General features: G+C 40.8%; 2 protein-coding genes across 2 annotated transcripts in view; one reads left to right on the plus strand and one right to left on the minus strand.

Moving 5' to 3' along the window:
* Positions 1–710: 710 nt before the first annotated feature.
* Nipped-A (Transcription-associated protein Nipped-A) overlaps positions 711–17,507 on the minus strand; it is a 19,908-nt gene continuing 3,111 nt past the window's right edge. The window contains exons 2-11 of the mRNA XM_017905143.1: positions 12,406–12,586; positions 12,031–12,330; positions 11,771–11,959; positions 4,154–11,689; positions 2,717–4,075; positions 2,456–2,630; positions 2,150–2,381; positions 1,432–2,074; positions 1,130–1,343; positions 711–1,054 (exon numbers count right to left, since the gene is read on the minus strand). Of these exons, the coding sequence (XP_017760632.1) occupies positions 711–1,054; positions 1,130–1,343; positions 1,432–2,074; positions 2,150–2,381; positions 2,456–2,630; positions 2,717–4,075; positions 4,154–11,689; positions 11,771–11,959; positions 12,031–12,330; positions 12,406–12,531 (11,118 nt within the window). The 5' untranslated portion in view covers positions 12,532–12,586. The remainder of the gene's footprint in view (positions 1,055–1,129; positions 1,344–1,431; positions 2,075–2,149; positions 2,382–2,455; positions 2,631–2,716; positions 4,076–4,153; positions 11,690–11,770; positions 11,960–12,030; positions 12,331–12,405; positions 12,587–17,507) is intronic.
* LOC108551113 (NACHT and WD repeat domain-containing protein 2) overlaps positions 13,117–17,507 on the plus strand; it is an 8,623-nt gene continuing 4,232 nt past the window's right edge. Inside the window, exons 1-15 of the mRNA XM_017905142.1 lie at positions 13,117–13,219; positions 13,291–13,379; positions 13,721–13,837; positions 13,927–14,130; positions 14,204–14,348; positions 14,414–14,639; positions 14,717–14,915; positions 14,975–15,217; positions 15,288–15,485; positions 15,544–15,683; positions 15,744–16,346; positions 16,434–16,539; positions 16,597–16,769; positions 16,867–17,086; positions 17,148–17,361. Coding sequence (XP_017760631.1) covers positions 13,117–13,219; positions 13,291–13,379; positions 13,721–13,837; positions 13,927–14,130; positions 14,204–14,348; positions 14,414–14,639; positions 14,717–14,915; positions 14,975–15,217; positions 15,288–15,485; positions 15,544–15,683; positions 15,744–16,346; positions 16,434–16,539; positions 16,597–16,769; positions 16,867–17,086; positions 17,148–17,361 — 2,980 coding nt within the window. The remainder of the gene's footprint in view (positions 13,220–13,290; positions 13,380–13,720; positions 13,838–13,926; positions 14,131–14,203; positions 14,349–14,413; positions 14,640–14,716; positions 14,916–14,974; positions 15,218–15,287; positions 15,486–15,543; positions 15,684–15,743; positions 16,347–16,433; positions 16,540–16,596; positions 16,770–16,866; positions 17,087–17,147; positions 17,362–17,507) is intronic.

Below are 17,507 nucleotides of genomic sequence, written 5' to 3' on the forward strand. Positions count from 1 at the left end.
TTTTGGATGAATGCTTTATTTATAGGGAAAAATAATTATAAACAATAGTAAGACATCAATTGTATAATTATTTTCAAATACACGAATTTAATAGGAACGTGGTTTAAATATTTTCACCCTCTTTTCAATCAATCGTTATCAGGATGTAAAAAATTAGCCACAGAATTGAGAAAAGGTAATTATTTTAGATAGTTTATTTTTTTTCCTCCTTTAGACTTATAAACACTTTTTGACAAATCACTATAAATAACTCTTACACTTAAAAGTAGTATTTACAATAAATGATACAGATGGAATATTCCCAAGACGAGAATTTTTACACGATATAAACATGTGTGTCGTACAACAGGATAAATGATTGAAATAAGTCGATGCAAAATGATGGCGATCAAATCATTCTGATTGGATCTCAAACATACATTTTGCAAATAATGTCTTATGTTTCTGCATAATATTTACACGATTTATAGTATCCCTTCAGACCAAAATTACATAAAAATGAAGTAAGTGAAGTTAAAAAGAAAATCATACAAATATAGAAGTCCAAAATATAGAGAATATTAATGACTGTAGCTGCTTCTCATAATTGAAATCTAAATTAATAGAAACAATAATATATATTTTGCACAAAGTATGAGAATCATCTACATCCATCAATTTCTCTATATTTGTTCACATTGGAAGCACAAGTAGATTCTAAGAAAACATGTTTACAACCATGGATGCCAAGACGGATCCATTCTGCACAGATTATCGTGACTGTTAGCTGCAGCAACGAGAGTGCTGACTTTACTATCAGTTCCATCAAAATTGGCTAAGGAATTCAGCCTTCCCACGATTGCATTAACTGCTCGAGTGACCATTGTTATTAAAAGCTCACCTTTCATATCTGTTGGAGTTTGCGATGAATTTTCAGCATCTTCTTGTTTTTTATTATGATCTGCAATTACTTCATCTCGTAAAATTGCACGAAGAATTGTATGCACTTTAAAAGATGGTTGTACTAAACAACGAGCTGTAGCAATGGCACTTGCAGTTAATGGTCCAGAGACACCTACATACGAAGGATGATTTTTCAAGTACTTTATAATATTCATAAATATAGTAACGTTATGTAGATTACACGTACCTGTACTCGTAAGGAATTCCAGAATATTTGGTGTCAGCCGGAAGGGAACTGGTCTATTGGCATCCAACTCGCCGGATGTGTCATCAACGTCAAACTTAAAGTAAGCAATGTTGATTAGACCCGAATCCTGATGCACATACATCATATCCGGGTTCAACCTTGTTAGATGAAGCACGTACTCCGCGAAACAGGTCAAAGATAGTTGTAGAGTAAACTGTAAAATGCAAAAGAAAATAGAGGTATTTATACATAGAATAATATAACAAAATTAAATTTCTATTGGTTAGCATAAATAATATTACCATCTTTCTGAAAGTCCAATAGTCTGTTGCACCAGGAAACGTTTTTACTGCCCAATCTCTAAGCATGGTTTTAGCAACCATCGTTGTTTGTACCTCTTTCAATATGTCTCTTAAAACCTGGTGACTTGCTTGTGCACCTCTAGCTTGTACCGTCGCCAACCTATCGTAATACCTAGCTATAGGTGCATCATGTTCTATACCTAATTTCGCACAGCCTTGTTTGTAAATGTCTAGCAAAGAGACAGATGCAGGATTATCCTCGACTAGACGCATTTGTGGCGAAACTGCGACCACGCGAGGAACAGTGAAATGTAAAAATCTTCTCGAGGTTTCTTTTTGTTTAGCCAGATAGTGATTCAACATCCGCAGCAACTGTAAAACGCGTTCCTCACGTCTCGCATCGCCCAAACCGGCATCGTTGACGACCAAGTAAGGGTATAAACGTCCATTATGTCCACGAATACGTAATCTTCTTGCTGCTGTATTATGTCGTTGGACAACTTCAACCCTTGGCATGAATCTGGCTATCCTCACATAGTAGTGAGAGTGTTTGGGTAATAGGAATTCGCCTGGAAGTTCCACTTCGGCAGTTTTCAGACTGAAGTTGCTAAGAAATCGACACTTCTCTTCGATTAAAAAGGACCTGCTCGATATTACTTTAATTAGTGATTTATATTCACTTTGTTATACAATTACATGCAATCGTGCAATTACTTACTTTGGTAATTGCTTTGTCTTTCCTTCCAAAATCTTGATCCACTTTTTCAGCTTGCTGATTAGGTTGTGAAGTAATCTCGCCCCAGGTACAGTGAAGTCGAAGTCGCTTTTGAATTGACCTTTCATCTTCTGGAAAACGGGATCTTGGACGGTAGCCTGAGCTCTACGTGCTAGAGACTCTGAAGCCGCCGAGCCGAACGTGTTGTTCACATTTTGAGAGGAGGATATATTTTCTGGGATTTAAAAAATCCTTCTTTAACAGATTCTAATAATTAGATATTTGTATAAACTTGGTGCCGAAACTTACCAATTCCTATGCCAAAAGTTGAGACTAGTTTTTTCACGAAGTTCAACGTGTGTGGTGTTATGGTTGCCTCACTCACAGCGCCACGATTTTCAAATGCTATCGCATAACACTTAGCAAGACCTTGTCTTAATTGCCTCAGAACTTCTTCGTACCAAGTTTCTCGAAACCAGACCATCTGAAAAATCAAAATTTAATTAAGGCTATGCCAATCAACTATTTGTGAACATACAAGAACGGAATAATTTATACAATGTAACTAACTTGGTCTACAATGCCTTCTAAGCTAGACAAAATAGTAGGATGAATATCTCTTTGCATATGCATGATCTTCGAGCACCTCCACATAGGCGGTGTAGCTCGAATTGGTCCCGTTTCAGATACACCTTGTTGCTGTACGTTCCCCGCAGCTCCACGACCTTCCACACCTTCTTGATTTTTTCCAGCAGCTAACTCTGCGCTCTTATACCTTTCACGTTGTTCGATCTTTAGTGTGAGATATAAAGTTCTGATGGAGAAATATACAGCTTGTGGGAACATTCTTCCAACTTGACTTAGTAGATTTAGAATGACATTTCCTTCGTGTCTGACCAAGCACATCAGCAACTGAGGTATCCAGGGTAGCCACTGAATAGGAGGAACTCCTACAGCGTATTTGTCTACAGCTTCCATCAGAGAGGATTTATCATCATCATAAGTGAGCAACCATAGAACCTTTGCCAAATATTTTCTAGACTTTGATTCATTTTGATGCCTACAGGCGTGAAGGAAGCAAGTGATTGCAGAGATTCCAATGGAAATCTGACGCGCGTCACGGGTGAAGATGTGCTCCAAATAATCACCCCATAAAGCCCAAGCTTTCACTAATGTATCGTGCAATTGAACAGCGGCTGAGAAGGCTTTATTCGCGTCGTCGGATCTACCTATCTGTGATAACAACATTCCTTTTAAAGCGTAGAATTCTGCGGTCATTTCCTTAGTGAAGTATCGCAAGTTCGTCGATTCGATCACCTCTAAACCTTCTTGCAGCTCATTCTTCCCGCTAACTGACGCCATCTGTAAGTAACACTTTACTTGCTGCCTAATTTTCTGGAAACAGTCAACGATAGGGACGCTAGGTATTGTGTAGATCCTCGACAAAGAATCCAGACACACGCCGCAGAGATTATGCTTCCTGGCTATTTTGCCAAAGTGAATGATTGCTTGGACGGAAGCGTGAACACCGAGCATCGAGTGATTGGTCGTTTGATCTTGTTGCGAGTCGTAATGGCTTGAGATAAATGTGTAATGGTGTTGACGCCAGGTGAAGATGTCTGACCAGTGACTCAAGTCATCAGCTATCACGGGCAATCGATTCCTCCAAGTCTTCACTATGGCTTTCATATCGTGCAATGATGTGCTTCTTCCGTGTAACAATCCTTGGTGAATCTGCATTGCCTCTTGAAGTTCCATAATTTGTTGAGCAGCTTGGAGTAATGGCAAATGTACGTGGCTTACGATATGAGGTAGTCTACGCCATTCACGCATGCATAAACCGGAAGCCAGTTCTACGTATCGTTCTACTGCGTTTAGGTGTTGATCCTCGCTGTTACATATGGCCAAGAAACCACGATACAAATTCACCTGTGAAAATTCAATTTTTGGAGAAATTAATCATATTTCGCCCAACTTACTCAAATGATTGAAGAAAATGTGATTTACCTTCCAAGCCATTTCCTTTGGACAATTGTGCTCCACTTGAGCAAGAGCTTCCTTCATCATTGTCCAATTAGGAATACGCCAAGAGCTTTCCAAGATTAAGAAAGGATTTTTCTCTGCTTTTTTACTACCATAATCTAATAACAAGTCCCATTGATTCAGCTCCTTTGCACACCTTATCCAATGCTGTTCCCAGAGCATCGCTTCTCGTTGTATTTTAAAAGGAGCTGGTGTTGATACATAGTCCTGTTTGAATTTTGTCATTGCTACATCATAAGCTCCTTGAGCTTGCTCAAAAAACCCTTGTTGTTCTAGTGCAGTGGCTTGCAAAGTTTCTTTATAATGGGCATGTTTCTGCCAGAGACCTGACCACATATCTTCTTCACATAACAAAGAATACATATCAGATAGTGAATCCAGAATCTCAGCATGAGGACTATTGTCAGGTTCAAAATCGTAGCAGTCTGACTCTCTTTTAATCTTGAACTGATTGTTTCCATTGTCAAATGCCATTTGCTCTAAACTTAGGGTCATCCTATGCCAAAGATTATGTGATCTACCCAGGTACTTCATCAGTGCAGGTCTCATAGGTACTGGAGGATTACAATGTGAAATTGCCTCGACAAACGTAGCTATAGCACTGGGGTGACAATCTTTCTGAATTACGTGAGTACCACTACAAATAAATGGCACTACTTCAGCTATCAAGGTGTTATGCTGATGCTCATCCAGAATGCTCCAGATTCTTGGGAAAGTATCTAGCCAAACGCGCTCTGCTAAATTCGTATCCATATGACAAAGCTGAGCTGTAGCCAATAACAATTGTTCCGTTCTGATCTTCTTAGCATACTCTATAAATTCTCCTTGTTTGGCGATTAACTGCGTTAAGGTTGCCTTCCCAGTAGTGATGATTTCTTCTGGGACAGTGGTTGAATCTATGTTGGACAAGTCCATATCTAGAATCTCGTCTTTTACATCAGCTGTTTCCGAAATGTCCTGAGGCTCTTCTTTTATGGAGCTATATATTATAAAGTTCTTGTGCTCCTCGCTGTCCGCCATATTTATCACAGACGTTATACTTGGTAACAAAGTATCCTGATTGGACATCTGTATCTGAGTAGTAGAATTAGCAGTGACGAGGAGTAATTCGATGCATTGCTTGATCCAATAGTGAGGGCCTATCGCGTCCCAACTTTGGCTGCAAATAATGTAAAGAAGCCTGTCGTGAAGTCGTCTCCTCATGGATCCATCGAACACTTCGAAGAATTTTGCTCGTATCTGGGGCTGAATGCATCTTAAGCCAGATAGAAATGCAGGTTCTAGCTTCGATGTCAATTCTGACGACTTCAAGGTTTCGTCTCTATAGATGTAATTAACCAGCTCTAAAAATTGCCTGTTCAATTCTAAATCGTCGGGAAAACGTTTCTCCACATACTGCATCATTTTTACAAGAAGAATCGACTTTTCTCGTAAGCTAGGCGCTTGGTTTATCGCGATAGGGTTCTTACTTTTCATCCACTCCTCGAGCATCTTTGTGATCGCCTTCATCACCTTTATATCTTGCGTTTTCTCGATTAATCCGACTAGAATCGAGCCTATGAATGTCTTCCTCATTTCCACGCCCATCACAACTACGCGATTCTTCACCAGATCTAAACTTAAGATTAACAATTCGCTACCAACTGGATTGGCCTCTGCTTGAGCCGAATGCAAGTGGTCCTTGGCCATTCTGTGAAGAACTCTCATGAAAGGTGTTATAAGCCGATCGATGTAACTCGGATTATTTGTACAGGCTGCCTTCAACATCATCAACGTGCCAAATAACGTGCTTGGAGTAGCTGTAGTGTTCTTCTCGTATGTCGCCAAGCCATCCACGATAAATTTACCAACAGTAGTGTACAAAGTGTCCAATTCCTCGTACTTAGAAGCAACTGTCGAGGAAGTTGGCTCTGCCGGGAATATGGTCATCAAACGAGATAATAATCCGTGAACCAAACGAATAACTTTGGTATTGCTACTTGCTATACAGGTACCTATGCCTCGTTGCAAAGGCTTAAAACTTGCCAAAATCTGCTCCCTTTTCATGACACCCAAAAGAAATGTCAGGACCTCTAAAGCTGTGGAGATATTACCATAATTAGGTTGAGCACTGTCTACGCTAGCCAGAACTTTATCTAGCCAGGCCAACTTGAGATCACACGATTGTGGCCAGACGTCGGGTTTCAATGCCATTTTCAACAAAGCCACGCAACGTCTAGAAAGTTGTTCACCTGGGTTGCCATGAATCGTGGTAACATCGTTCACCTGACAAGCCAAACGAAGCAGGAAATTCAAAATTGCATCAGCGTGAGCCCTTTCGATGGGTTTCGTGGATCCTGGTTCCATTCTGGGCAAGATAACTGGAACTGTGGCACTTCCCGTTGCTGCTTGTGTGGTCATACGTTTGGTTCCAGTTGGATCTTCGTTCATAGGTCTTTTTATGGATCCCATGATTGTTTTGTTACCACCAGATTCGTTGCTTTCTACTTCGTCTTTGATTCTGTGTAATTCCCATTTGATGATCACTTCTGCTAGCTCAACAGCTAATCTTCTGTGTTCTATGGTGGCAGTTGGACTGAACCCTAGTCTCTGAATCGAGTTCACTATATGCTGAACCAGGTGATGTCTAACGGGATAGTATACTTTATAGTGCCTGACTACCAGCTGAAGAATATGGAACAATTGTTGCATAGAATGTCCCTCTTCCACGATGATCTTCTTAGTCCAGTGTGTCAGCATCGTGTTACCATCTTCCATTCTGACAGGCATAGCAGGAGTTAGAATTTCCAACGCTTGTCTCACCACGTTTCTCGCGTCTAATGCATGAGCTTTCAGAAGACTGTGAAAAACTTGTAGAACTATCCTTTTATGTATGGCGAACTTGGCGATTATGTGACTGAGTAGCAAGTGACCATGGTACCTTGTCGTAGGATCAACGCAGTTTTTGCCTAAAAGACAGGGCCACGCAAAAGTCATCAGTCTTCTCAATTTATTACCTTGTCTTTTATTACTGACATCGTGGATATGTTGAGAAGCCTGTTCCACTAAAAGACAAGAAAATTGCAGTAACGAGATACGAACACAATCCGCAGAACCAAATGGATTGTCCGGATCAATGATTTTGCTGATGAATACAGAAACGACGTTTTCTGGATTGTCTTGATAAGGCATGGGCGCTCCTCCGATTAATTTCGTGCCCTCACCTCGTTCGAAACTTACGGCAAAGCAAGGAATTATAATTAATTGCAACACATTGGCTTTTAATTCCTGAGATAAATTATTCGTTGGGAAATGATCGACGAATCTGAAGAAAGCGCTTCGTTTCCATTCGACTGTATATTCTTGTGCCACAGTGTGTTCCAAGAAGTCTCGTAAGAATTGAAAATCAGGAATAAATCTGTCGCAAGTTGCTCTCAATAATTGAAATAATAAATCAATGTCGTTTGGATGATGGCGGAAATAGTGTAATAAGATTTTCACGATAAGTTTGGGTTCTTTCCAGTGACAATACTCTACGCTTTCCACTTTCTTGTGCAAAGCTTGATAATCGTCGTTGCACCAAATCTGTTTTAACGCACCTACCAATTGACTCTGTGTTGAGAGCCATTGCTCGTCGAATTTAATCAGGATAGCAATAATTTTGATAGCTTGATGCTGAAGTTCGCTCTTTTCGTTATGGCTTAGGTTCGAACTAGTCTGAGAATGTGCGAGTAGCATGGTTATTAATCTCGTTGTGCTACCCTGCAATACATCACGAAATGGCTTTCCATCTTTCTGTTTAATGAGAAACTCCAAGTATCTGCTCCATTGTTGATCCTTGATGTTGTTATCGTGTAAAAATAAATTCAACGTTTCCGTGGGGTATCGCAGTAAGAACTTCATCAAAGGAATACGGAATGGACTGGACACTTCCACCATTAGTGATTTCTCTGTTTGCAAAACGAGTCTACATAGAATGTCGATGAATATCGGAGTGGCAGCAGGAAAACGCATAATGGCGTGGACGGATTGCATGTCAATTTGGAAACCAGCTATAAACTTCTGCATGCATTCAAAGGCTGCTTCTTGTAACTCTGCGTTCGGTTTCTCCAAAGCTTTGTACAAAACACCAAAAATCCTTTCACGACAGGCCACGATGTAATGACAGGCAGCTAAAGCTCTCAGAGCCGATTTCCTGAGAGGTATGAGGTTCGAGACGGATTTGTAGCAAGGTAGTTTATTGAGATTGGCATCCTCTGCCTCGCTGAGTGCTAAAAGTTCCTGAAAGAACACATCGTGTTCTGTTAAATCGATTGTGAAGAGACGTGGATTCAACGTGGTACAAAACGTGTTTCCATCTATCAAACCGATCTGAGCATTCGCCGGTTGATGTCTAAGCAAATGTTTCTTGGGTGGGATCATGTCTGCCAGGACCTCCTTATGCGGTTCCATTACTTCAGTGACCGTTTTGTTCTGTATTTCAGCGAGCAATCGTAACGAAGACATAGCCTGTTCTCGTACAAGAGTGTGTGGCGAAGTCACTTGCCTTACTAATTCATGAGTAACTTCGTACAGACTTTTGTTCTGTGCCTCTATCAATTCCGTATTCCCGTCCTGAATGCCAGGATTCACACAAACTCTCAGCATTTTCTCCAAGTTTGCCTTGGCCATATCTATAGCACCGTTCGATACTTCTTCGGTCAGATCCATCATGACAAACATTAGAGCCTTCAGAAACACAAACAGATGATTGAGCACCCACTTAGTCGCCATTCTCTCAAACAAAAACTTAATAGCGATGCAGCCGCCTAATTTCGCGTACCAGGCACGTTCGTAGCATAGGGAACACATCTTCTCTGCCAAGTATTCCATTAGAGGTAACTGACATGCTCGTTCCTTTGAGCCAAGAATGTTGGTTGCAGTTTCAAGAATTAGAACTAAGGCTAGATGTCCGGATTTGTATAATTCTTTCTCTTCGTGTCCCATTATAACAGCCAGAGCATCAATTAACACGAGAGGATCTTGTCCTTGCATACGAATCTGTCTCCCAGTTAAACAAAATGGACCAGCTTGTTGCGCTATGGCCACCATAGTGTAATGCCTCACTATCGACACCACAGTGCCTAATACAGAATGCCTCAATTCTTTGATCTCTGCGGCAACGAACAAACCGGTCAAAGCAGTTTGTTGAACGTTTCTAGCAACAGTGTCTGGACACTGATAATGAGGTCCTCGTTGATGGGAAATTTTACCCTCTTTGAAACTAGGATGCATAAATAATTTATGTAAAATAGCATTGGTGTCGTCCAATCGTAGTGACGCAGCTAAATAGCAACTAATCACTTCCCAACATTGTCTACGATAAAATGAGTCAGTACTATTAGACTTTAAGGCATTGAATGCGGTCTCGATTACTTTCTCTACGGGAAAATCGATTGGTTTCGTAGGTTCCTGAAAATAGACGACGATAGCTGGTGAATTCGTTTCCCGATCGTTATATTCCAATTTTTGTGGTTCGATCATCATCTTCCGATTGCCACCGCCGAATTTGCCCAAAACTCGAAATGCTACGTGGGCTTGATCAGTGGGATTATGCAAAGTCCGCCAAAGTGCTTGCATTAAGTCAGCTCGTACAGGTTGTATGTGTTCATACAGGAAATCAGGCTGAAGATTGTCTACACATAACTCGAGGGTTCGTAATCCTTGACTAACCAAGCAGTAACTTCCGTTTAAAGCTGAAACCAGTGGGTCCATTAGCATCGGTAAATAAGGTAGAAGCGAGCTGAGTCTCACAGGAACTGTCAGGCATAGTTCAACGAACAGGTCTTTCATATGTTGTCTGTGTAAACCAGACTGCAGTCTATTCAAGCCTTCCAACATATTCGGAAGTAAGGGTAAGAATTCTTGATACAAGAGATCATGAGAACCACCGCCGATAGATCTGAAAAGAGCTCTCAATAAAAGAAAATAGTTATAGGGTTCTTTCGCTGACATGGCTAATTCTATAGCTCGATTGACGATTTGGTTTAAATGTGGCCTCAGCATGTGTTCATTTTCAGCGGGGAAAAGCGACACACTGCCGAAAACTAATTTAAAAAGTCTTAAGTACAAATTGCTTCTTTCCACGTTGGATCCCATGTCACCCATTCTCTCTAATAAATATTCGACTAATATCGTTGCAAATGTGGACGATATCGTGGGACTAGATAGGAAGGCACTTCCGATGATTTGTAACGCACAATTCTTGAAGATCCTCTCAACCATATAGTCGATGGAGGTCGAGAATATTTCCTGGAATGTCTGCGGATTCATCTGAGTAAAAACGTTTCCAAAAAGTTCTAGCACTTCTTTCTCTTCTCTAGTTCGTATCGTTTGAGACTGGGCTGGCCTACCCTGTTGCGCGACAGCCCCAATCGTAGGAGGACCTATCGTATAAATATCCAACGCTGGCAATGCCCACTTTACCAATTTAATATACACAAGAGTCTCTTTCGTCTGGAACTGATTAGCCTGCGTCACTTCACCCGTTTTACTATTGATACAATTCGCTGTGATAGCTTTCGCACCGTGTACCAGACTTTTCACCAAGTTTCTATAATCGGCAACGTTGTAGCTCATAGCTTGGGAAGAAGGAAATCCGAATTTCGACTTCCCTGTTTCCTTCTCCTCGGTTAGATCCGGGACAACCGGTTTCACGTCTTCCGTCTTGATGTCCAAGCCAGGAGGCGTCATCTGCTTAGCCTTGTTACGCAGAATTGGTATATAGATCTTCGCTATCGTTTTGAATTTTAAGACAAATACCAAGAGAATTCGCATCAACAGTTCCCTACCCTGAGTACTGTTCTCAGCGTCGGATCTTTGCCTCACAGTGTCCACTAGGTTCATCAACAATTTACAAGAAACCATCTGGACAGCTGTTGGAAGACTCTGATCCAACAAATTCTTACTATAAAGATGCACAGCTCTAGATACATCGCTCAATGGTAACAACAATCTAACATGGTGAACTAGATCCGCGAGTGTCGAGTATGCCAGCGGTCTGAGGGATTCATGAGTGGTCCAGCCTCGTCCAATAAATATATCTTCATCGAAAAAGCACTCCATATGTGGTATAAATTTATTTCGAAGATCCGTAGCCAATATGTGCCTCGACGCGATTACTAGCTCTTTTCGTAGGTGTGCCACTTCCATGGGGCACAGTGTGAACAAACCTAGGATTCCTTTCACCAATATCGAACTGTGCTGAGACACGACATCTTGATAGACCCTGATAACGTACGCCAAAAATGATAGTGTTTTGATCTGTGCACCCATGAAATCGACGAAGACCTCTTTATTGAATCCAGGGGATGCTCGATGCTGAGGACTCGGTTGCAAAGTTATAGTTGTTATCACTAGGGGGATGAAATCAGAGACATCCTGGTGCACGTTTTGCTTATACAGCTGATTCATAAGCACAACTATGATAGGTAATTCTTGCAGTACTTTGAGTGACAATACTGCCTTGGGAATCAGATTATACTGAAAGAACAGGTTCAACGTCAGGATTATTCTACTTCGTTTTAACGAGCAGTGAAAAGTTTTATGGATACTTACCGTAACGACAGTGCCATCTGCTGCTTTCTTCTCGCTCTGTATAGCCGTGATCGTGAATGTCTCTTTTAAAAGTGCCTCTATATTTATTTCCGACAAATCCTTCACTCTGAGGGGTGGCCGAGGCTCGAATATTTTTGGTAGGTTCTTTGGTAACTCGCTATACACCGATTTAACGAATTGCAAAAAATATTGTATCTATAGACGGAACGACAGAGGGTTAAACATTTCATGAGAATGTCAGAGACATTTCGAACTAGACTACTTACTTCCGGATTAAAGGTCGGTTTGTATTGCTTATGCAGCTCGATAATGATCCTCAGGCAGACCAAAACATTCTCCTCGTTATCGGTCTCTAATAATTTCGACATCAGACTCAAGATTTGCTTCACATACGGACGCAGGTAATCGTTACTAGGTAATCTGTGTATCATTTCTAATATCAACTTCCTCACTTGCTGAATGTTGTACTCCGATATAAAGTGTGGTTCCCCCTCTTGAAGTATCTTTAGAAAAATTTTCATCATATGGTCAAGAAATGCCGGATATTGAGAGGAACACATGATGACCTGTAATTATTCAACATGCCCAAGATAATCGACTCTTAGAATCGAAAGAAATGCAATTTGATCGTCGAGCGGTACCTCAAAATTTTCCGACAATTCTTGAGCGGCCTTCAGTTTCAATTCGTCTTTTGAAACTGGATCGGCCAGCATGGTCACGTACGATCTGTACGTGTTCATTTGTGTCACTGGATCCGGTGGTGCCATTTTGATTCTTCAATCAAAAAGTTCAACTTCTGCTAAGTCTGGTCCATTAGAAAACCTACGCAAAAATGCAACTTGAACGTTCCTTTTTCCATTCGGAATCACTGTCCTCATCGATCGATGAGATCGAAAATGATTTTTAATAATAAATAACGCATAATAAGGAATTCCGAGCTGCAGAACGTAGACTACATAGCTGCCTCCGAAATCAATGAGGAACATTTTGAGCGGTGCAAACAACCCTTGGCAACCAGTTAGACGTTTCCTGTCGGCCACTTTAATTGATGTTTCAAAATAAATCGCACGTTTTCACTGATAATAATATCGCAGGTGATCGTGTAACACAATGCACTCAAATTTGAAAGACAGTGTACAGTGTGACATGCTGATTGGACCACGTGGCTAGGGGGTGAAGTATACATGGAGATGTTAGGGGTGAAGGAATATATATCCACAGTCTATAAAGGGCCACGAAATACCGGGAACGATCTCAGTACCTTTGCAATGTTGCTGGCAACCTGACAAAACAGAAATTTGTTCAGAAACAATCGTCGTAAAATTGGAAAAAGAAATATCAAAGATTAAGAAATGGACGAAAGTACCATTGACTCGATCTTCGCGGGATCTTTGAAGTCTCTGCCAGCTGTTAGCTCGAAAATCGTCAGGATATTTACGAGTTCTACTTTCACTGGTAAGTCGAAATATCGTGCGATGTAATCGTAAGTCTCCATTTTATTTAACGCGAGAATTATCTTCATTCAGATACGACGATGGAGCGAAACACGTTAATGGCGCAATGTTATCCTAAGCTTAAGGATTATTGCAGAGAGAAGCATGGATTAGAGTTCCAGGTAATTCTCGAATAATTAATTATAAGACTTGTAGCCTGAAGCAAGAATTACAATCGTGATAATCGCGATTACTTGTTATTATTTATGTATTATATATCTGAAAAATGTGGCGCGTTGCACCAGTATACGTATAGATAAAGGATGCCAAAATCTGCATTACATAAGCGTTATTTGTCGACCTTGAAGAAAGAATTGATTTCTATCGTGCCAGGCACGAATTCTGACGCGCACAGATAAAACTTTCCACGGCTCGAATATTGTGGTTTGATAGATTCTAAATTTAAATCGGGGGAAATGGAACGAACGAAAGAAACGCAACCATTTAAGCGATGCAATTCCAGGTGGTTGATATGAGATGGGGTGTACGAGACGAGGCCACCGACGATCATATGACCACAGAACTATGTATGAGGGAGATAGAAAATTGCCAGAGGCTCTCGATGGGTCCGAATTTCGTGGTACAAAATAATTTAAATGAATAATTTCATTTTACAAATTTGTACTTTGGGAATGTCGAGCATGAAGCGTTCTTTAAAATTCTTTTAAGGTATTCCTTGGTCAGAAGTACGGTTATCGTCCTATTCCAACGTATGTTCTTAGCTCGGAATTAGAGATGCTGAGGACGGAACTGGAAGGCCAAGGAATGGATGTCGGTCTCTTGGATAAATGGTACAAAAAGGACAGCAACGCAGTTCCACCAACCAGTATCTTGCAACCAATATCGTCGATTTTGAAAAATTTTAACAATAAAGTAATCGAGTTTCCTCGCCATCTAAAAGATAAATATCTCAACATTAAAATACGTAAATCGTCCCTTGATTTAGAGGATACCAAAGCTGCAGCAAGAGGACCAGGCCATTTGGTGGGACACCATGGTGAAGATGCAAAAGTTGTTTCGAAAAGGAGCACAGTCTCTGTTCAACAATGGGAAATTTGACAAAGACACTATGCATAATTATTTCATGTCAGGTATGTGTAAAAGAAGCTGGCCCCTTCACGATATTCCTCCACGTTAATTCGTATTTCTTATTAAGTCACTGAAAGGGAAGTGATCAATGGTATCTTGAATGTGAAAAATACTAAAAATCATTGCCTGGCATACATACGATACATAAACAACATCAATCTACAAAATTTGAGAAAAGCAAGCTTATTCTTGGATATCGCTAATAGAAGCTTAGATAACGAAGCTTCCAAGCTGTTAGCGAACTTGAGAGATGAAAGACTTCCAGATAAGATCGAGACTACAAACCTGCAAAGGTATTTCTTTTCATGAAAAAGAACATGTTATATCGTCAAATTGAAATCAATTTTTCCTTACGCTTTCCTTTTTAAAGATACACGGTAGAATGGATCGGTCGAGAAGGTCTGGATCCAGAGACTCACAGCGAGTACCTTCAGCACTTTATAACTCATTTCTATCGAAACATAGTGAAGTTGGTAGATCGTGCTATGAGGAAGGAAGACAGTTCGGCACAGGGACAGATCATAACGGAGATTTTGCAACATTTACATGCCTGTAACAACTCGGTGAAGGTAAATTTATCAGAAATTCTCGTGAGTCAAAGATACTACATAGATTAAAAAATTACCAGGTGTTTTATGGACGAGAAGATACCTTGGAAAGAATTAAGGAGTATATGCTAGGTGACAGCGACAAGCCTTTGGTATTGTACGGAGAGGGCGGATGTGGGAAGACGTCTTTGCTAGCAAAGAGTGCAGGATTGACGAGCAGCATGTGGCTGACTGGGAAAAAACCAATCAACATAATTCGATTTCTTGGCACCACGCCAGACAGCAGTGCACTGACACCTACGTTAATTTCCATTTGTCAACAGGCAAGTAGTCGAATATAATACATTACGAATAATCAAACGACGAACTTAATGGGTCTTGTTTCCTCCGTAGATCTCTTATAACTTCATGTTGCCGTTCGATGAGATTCCTGATGACTTGGTACCCCTGACTGCTTACTTCAAATACTTGTTAACTTTAGCAACGACTGAACAGCCGATTTTATTATTCCTGGACAGCGTGGATCAATTAACTGGAGTACAAGGGAATAAATTGTCATGGCTGCCTACTAGGCTTCCAGTGAATTGTAAGGTACGATACTGATCACAAACCAATTGGAATTGAATTGACGGTATCGAGGAATTTTTAGATGATTTTGTCCTGTGCCGCTGAGGAATCGAATCCCGTGATCTCTCGAGATTATCAGTTACTGAGGAGGATGATAGATACCGAAGAAAACTTCATCGAAGTCGTTGCTCTCGGCGAAGATCTTGCCATGGAAGTGATAAGGTAGTGACAAGTGTCTTCGAGATATTTCTGTAATGTTTGAAAAAATATTCGCTGTTACAGGATGTGGATGAAAACAGCCCATAGAGATCTGAACAATTATCAATGGCGTCTTGTGGCAAATGCCATATCCAAGTGCTCCTTACCGATCTTTGTGAAACTGGTGTTCGCAGAAATCTGCAGATGGAGGAGCTATACAAAGCCAGCGGATACTCATTTAACGTGCACTGTGATGGACAGTATTATGATGCTTTTCGAAAGAATCGAAAAGCAACATGGAAAAATCCTGGTGTTCCATGCACTGGCTTACATCACTGCTGCTAAATCAGGCTTGTCAGAGTCTGAACTCGAAGATTTGATTTCGTTGGACGACAAGGTGCTGGATGATGTGTACCAGTACCATTTACCTCCAGTAAGGAGAATTCCCCCTTTGCTCTGGACCAGGATACGCAACGATTTGCCTAATTATTTGAGCGAAAGGGAGGCAGATGGTGTCAGTGTTCTTAACTGGTACCACAGACAATTCAGAGACACGGCTAAGGAAAGATATTTTAAGAATATGAACATGGCCATGTATTTTCATTCCATGATCGCTGATTATTATCTTGGCATCTGGGGAGGTGGACGACCCAAACCGTTCAAATATACTGAGATTCAGAGACATAGGTAGATGATTATTTCCTTTGGAACGTTCTTGGAATGTTTCCTTGGAATGTTGCTTCAAACTTCGATACACTCCAGTTAAATTTACAGGTTTAATTTGGCAGACAAAGAAGGAGTGGCAGACAGAAAAGTACCCGAGCAACCTCTAGCATTTTACTCAAAAGATGGAAAGATCACTAGATATAATTTAAGAAAGGTATATGCAAATGCTTCGAATACTTTCTTAAATCAGTTAATTTATCTGTAATTCTAGTTCGGTGAGCTACCCTTTCATCTAGTCAGATCACGACGTTTCAACGACCTGTTTGAAAATGTTTTGTTCAACTATGAATGGCTTCATGCCAAACTGAGTTCTTGTCCACTGCAATCAGTGCTCTCGGATTTCGAAGACGCGTGTAGTTTCATTGATAATCAGAACATCGTGAGGTAATGTGTCAGTAATAGATCCAGAATGAATAGAAGAATCCAACCGAAGTGTTTGAATAATATCCATAGATCGCAACAAGTACTGCTTTTGTTTCAGAGAGCTCATGCTGGTTGCGGATGCACTCAGGTTAGGCGGTGCAATTTTGGGTTCTCATCCAGACATGCTTGCACCTCAGCTAATAGGTCGATTATTGCCAGAAATCGGAGGGAACGTGAACGTGAAAATGCTGCTTCGAGCGTGCGATAACGACGGTGTCAAGGATTGCTCCCTGCTTCCAGTTTATCATTGCCTGCATACACCTGGAGGACCATTGAAAGTACTTGGACAAACTTGCTCGATTAAACGAAAACGCTCTTCTGATCTCGTAAACCTTTTAGTATTCGCTGGAGGGTCATCAATTTGCCGTATTTGGCTTTTGTCTAACGTCGGATTATCGGTATGTGGTCTCGATATCCAATCGGTTTATCACCTGGGATCTCAGTACCAGTGACATGACCAGGGACGTAAATCCCGGTGTGGAGGGAATTATGCAACATCTAGTTCTGAGTCCAGACAACAGATACGCCGCTGCGTTTACAACCAATAATCAGGTACTCGATGATGTCAATGGATCCCTCATTTTCAAAATTTCTAAAGAAATCCATTACTGATTACTCTATTTTCCTCTATATCGAGGTAAAATAACTGTTCCATCACAAAATGCAAGAGAATTGCGTGTAATTTATTTTTAACAGAGC

This window comes from Eufriesea mexicana, unplaced genomic scaffold (genome assembly GCF_001483705.2).
Source record: "Eufriesea mexicana isolate 0111107269 unplaced genomic scaffold, ASM148370v2 scaffold3653, whole genome shotgun sequence".
Classification (NCBI taxonomy): Eukaryota; Metazoa; Arthropoda; class Insecta; order Hymenoptera; family Apidae; genus Eufriesea; species Eufriesea mexicana.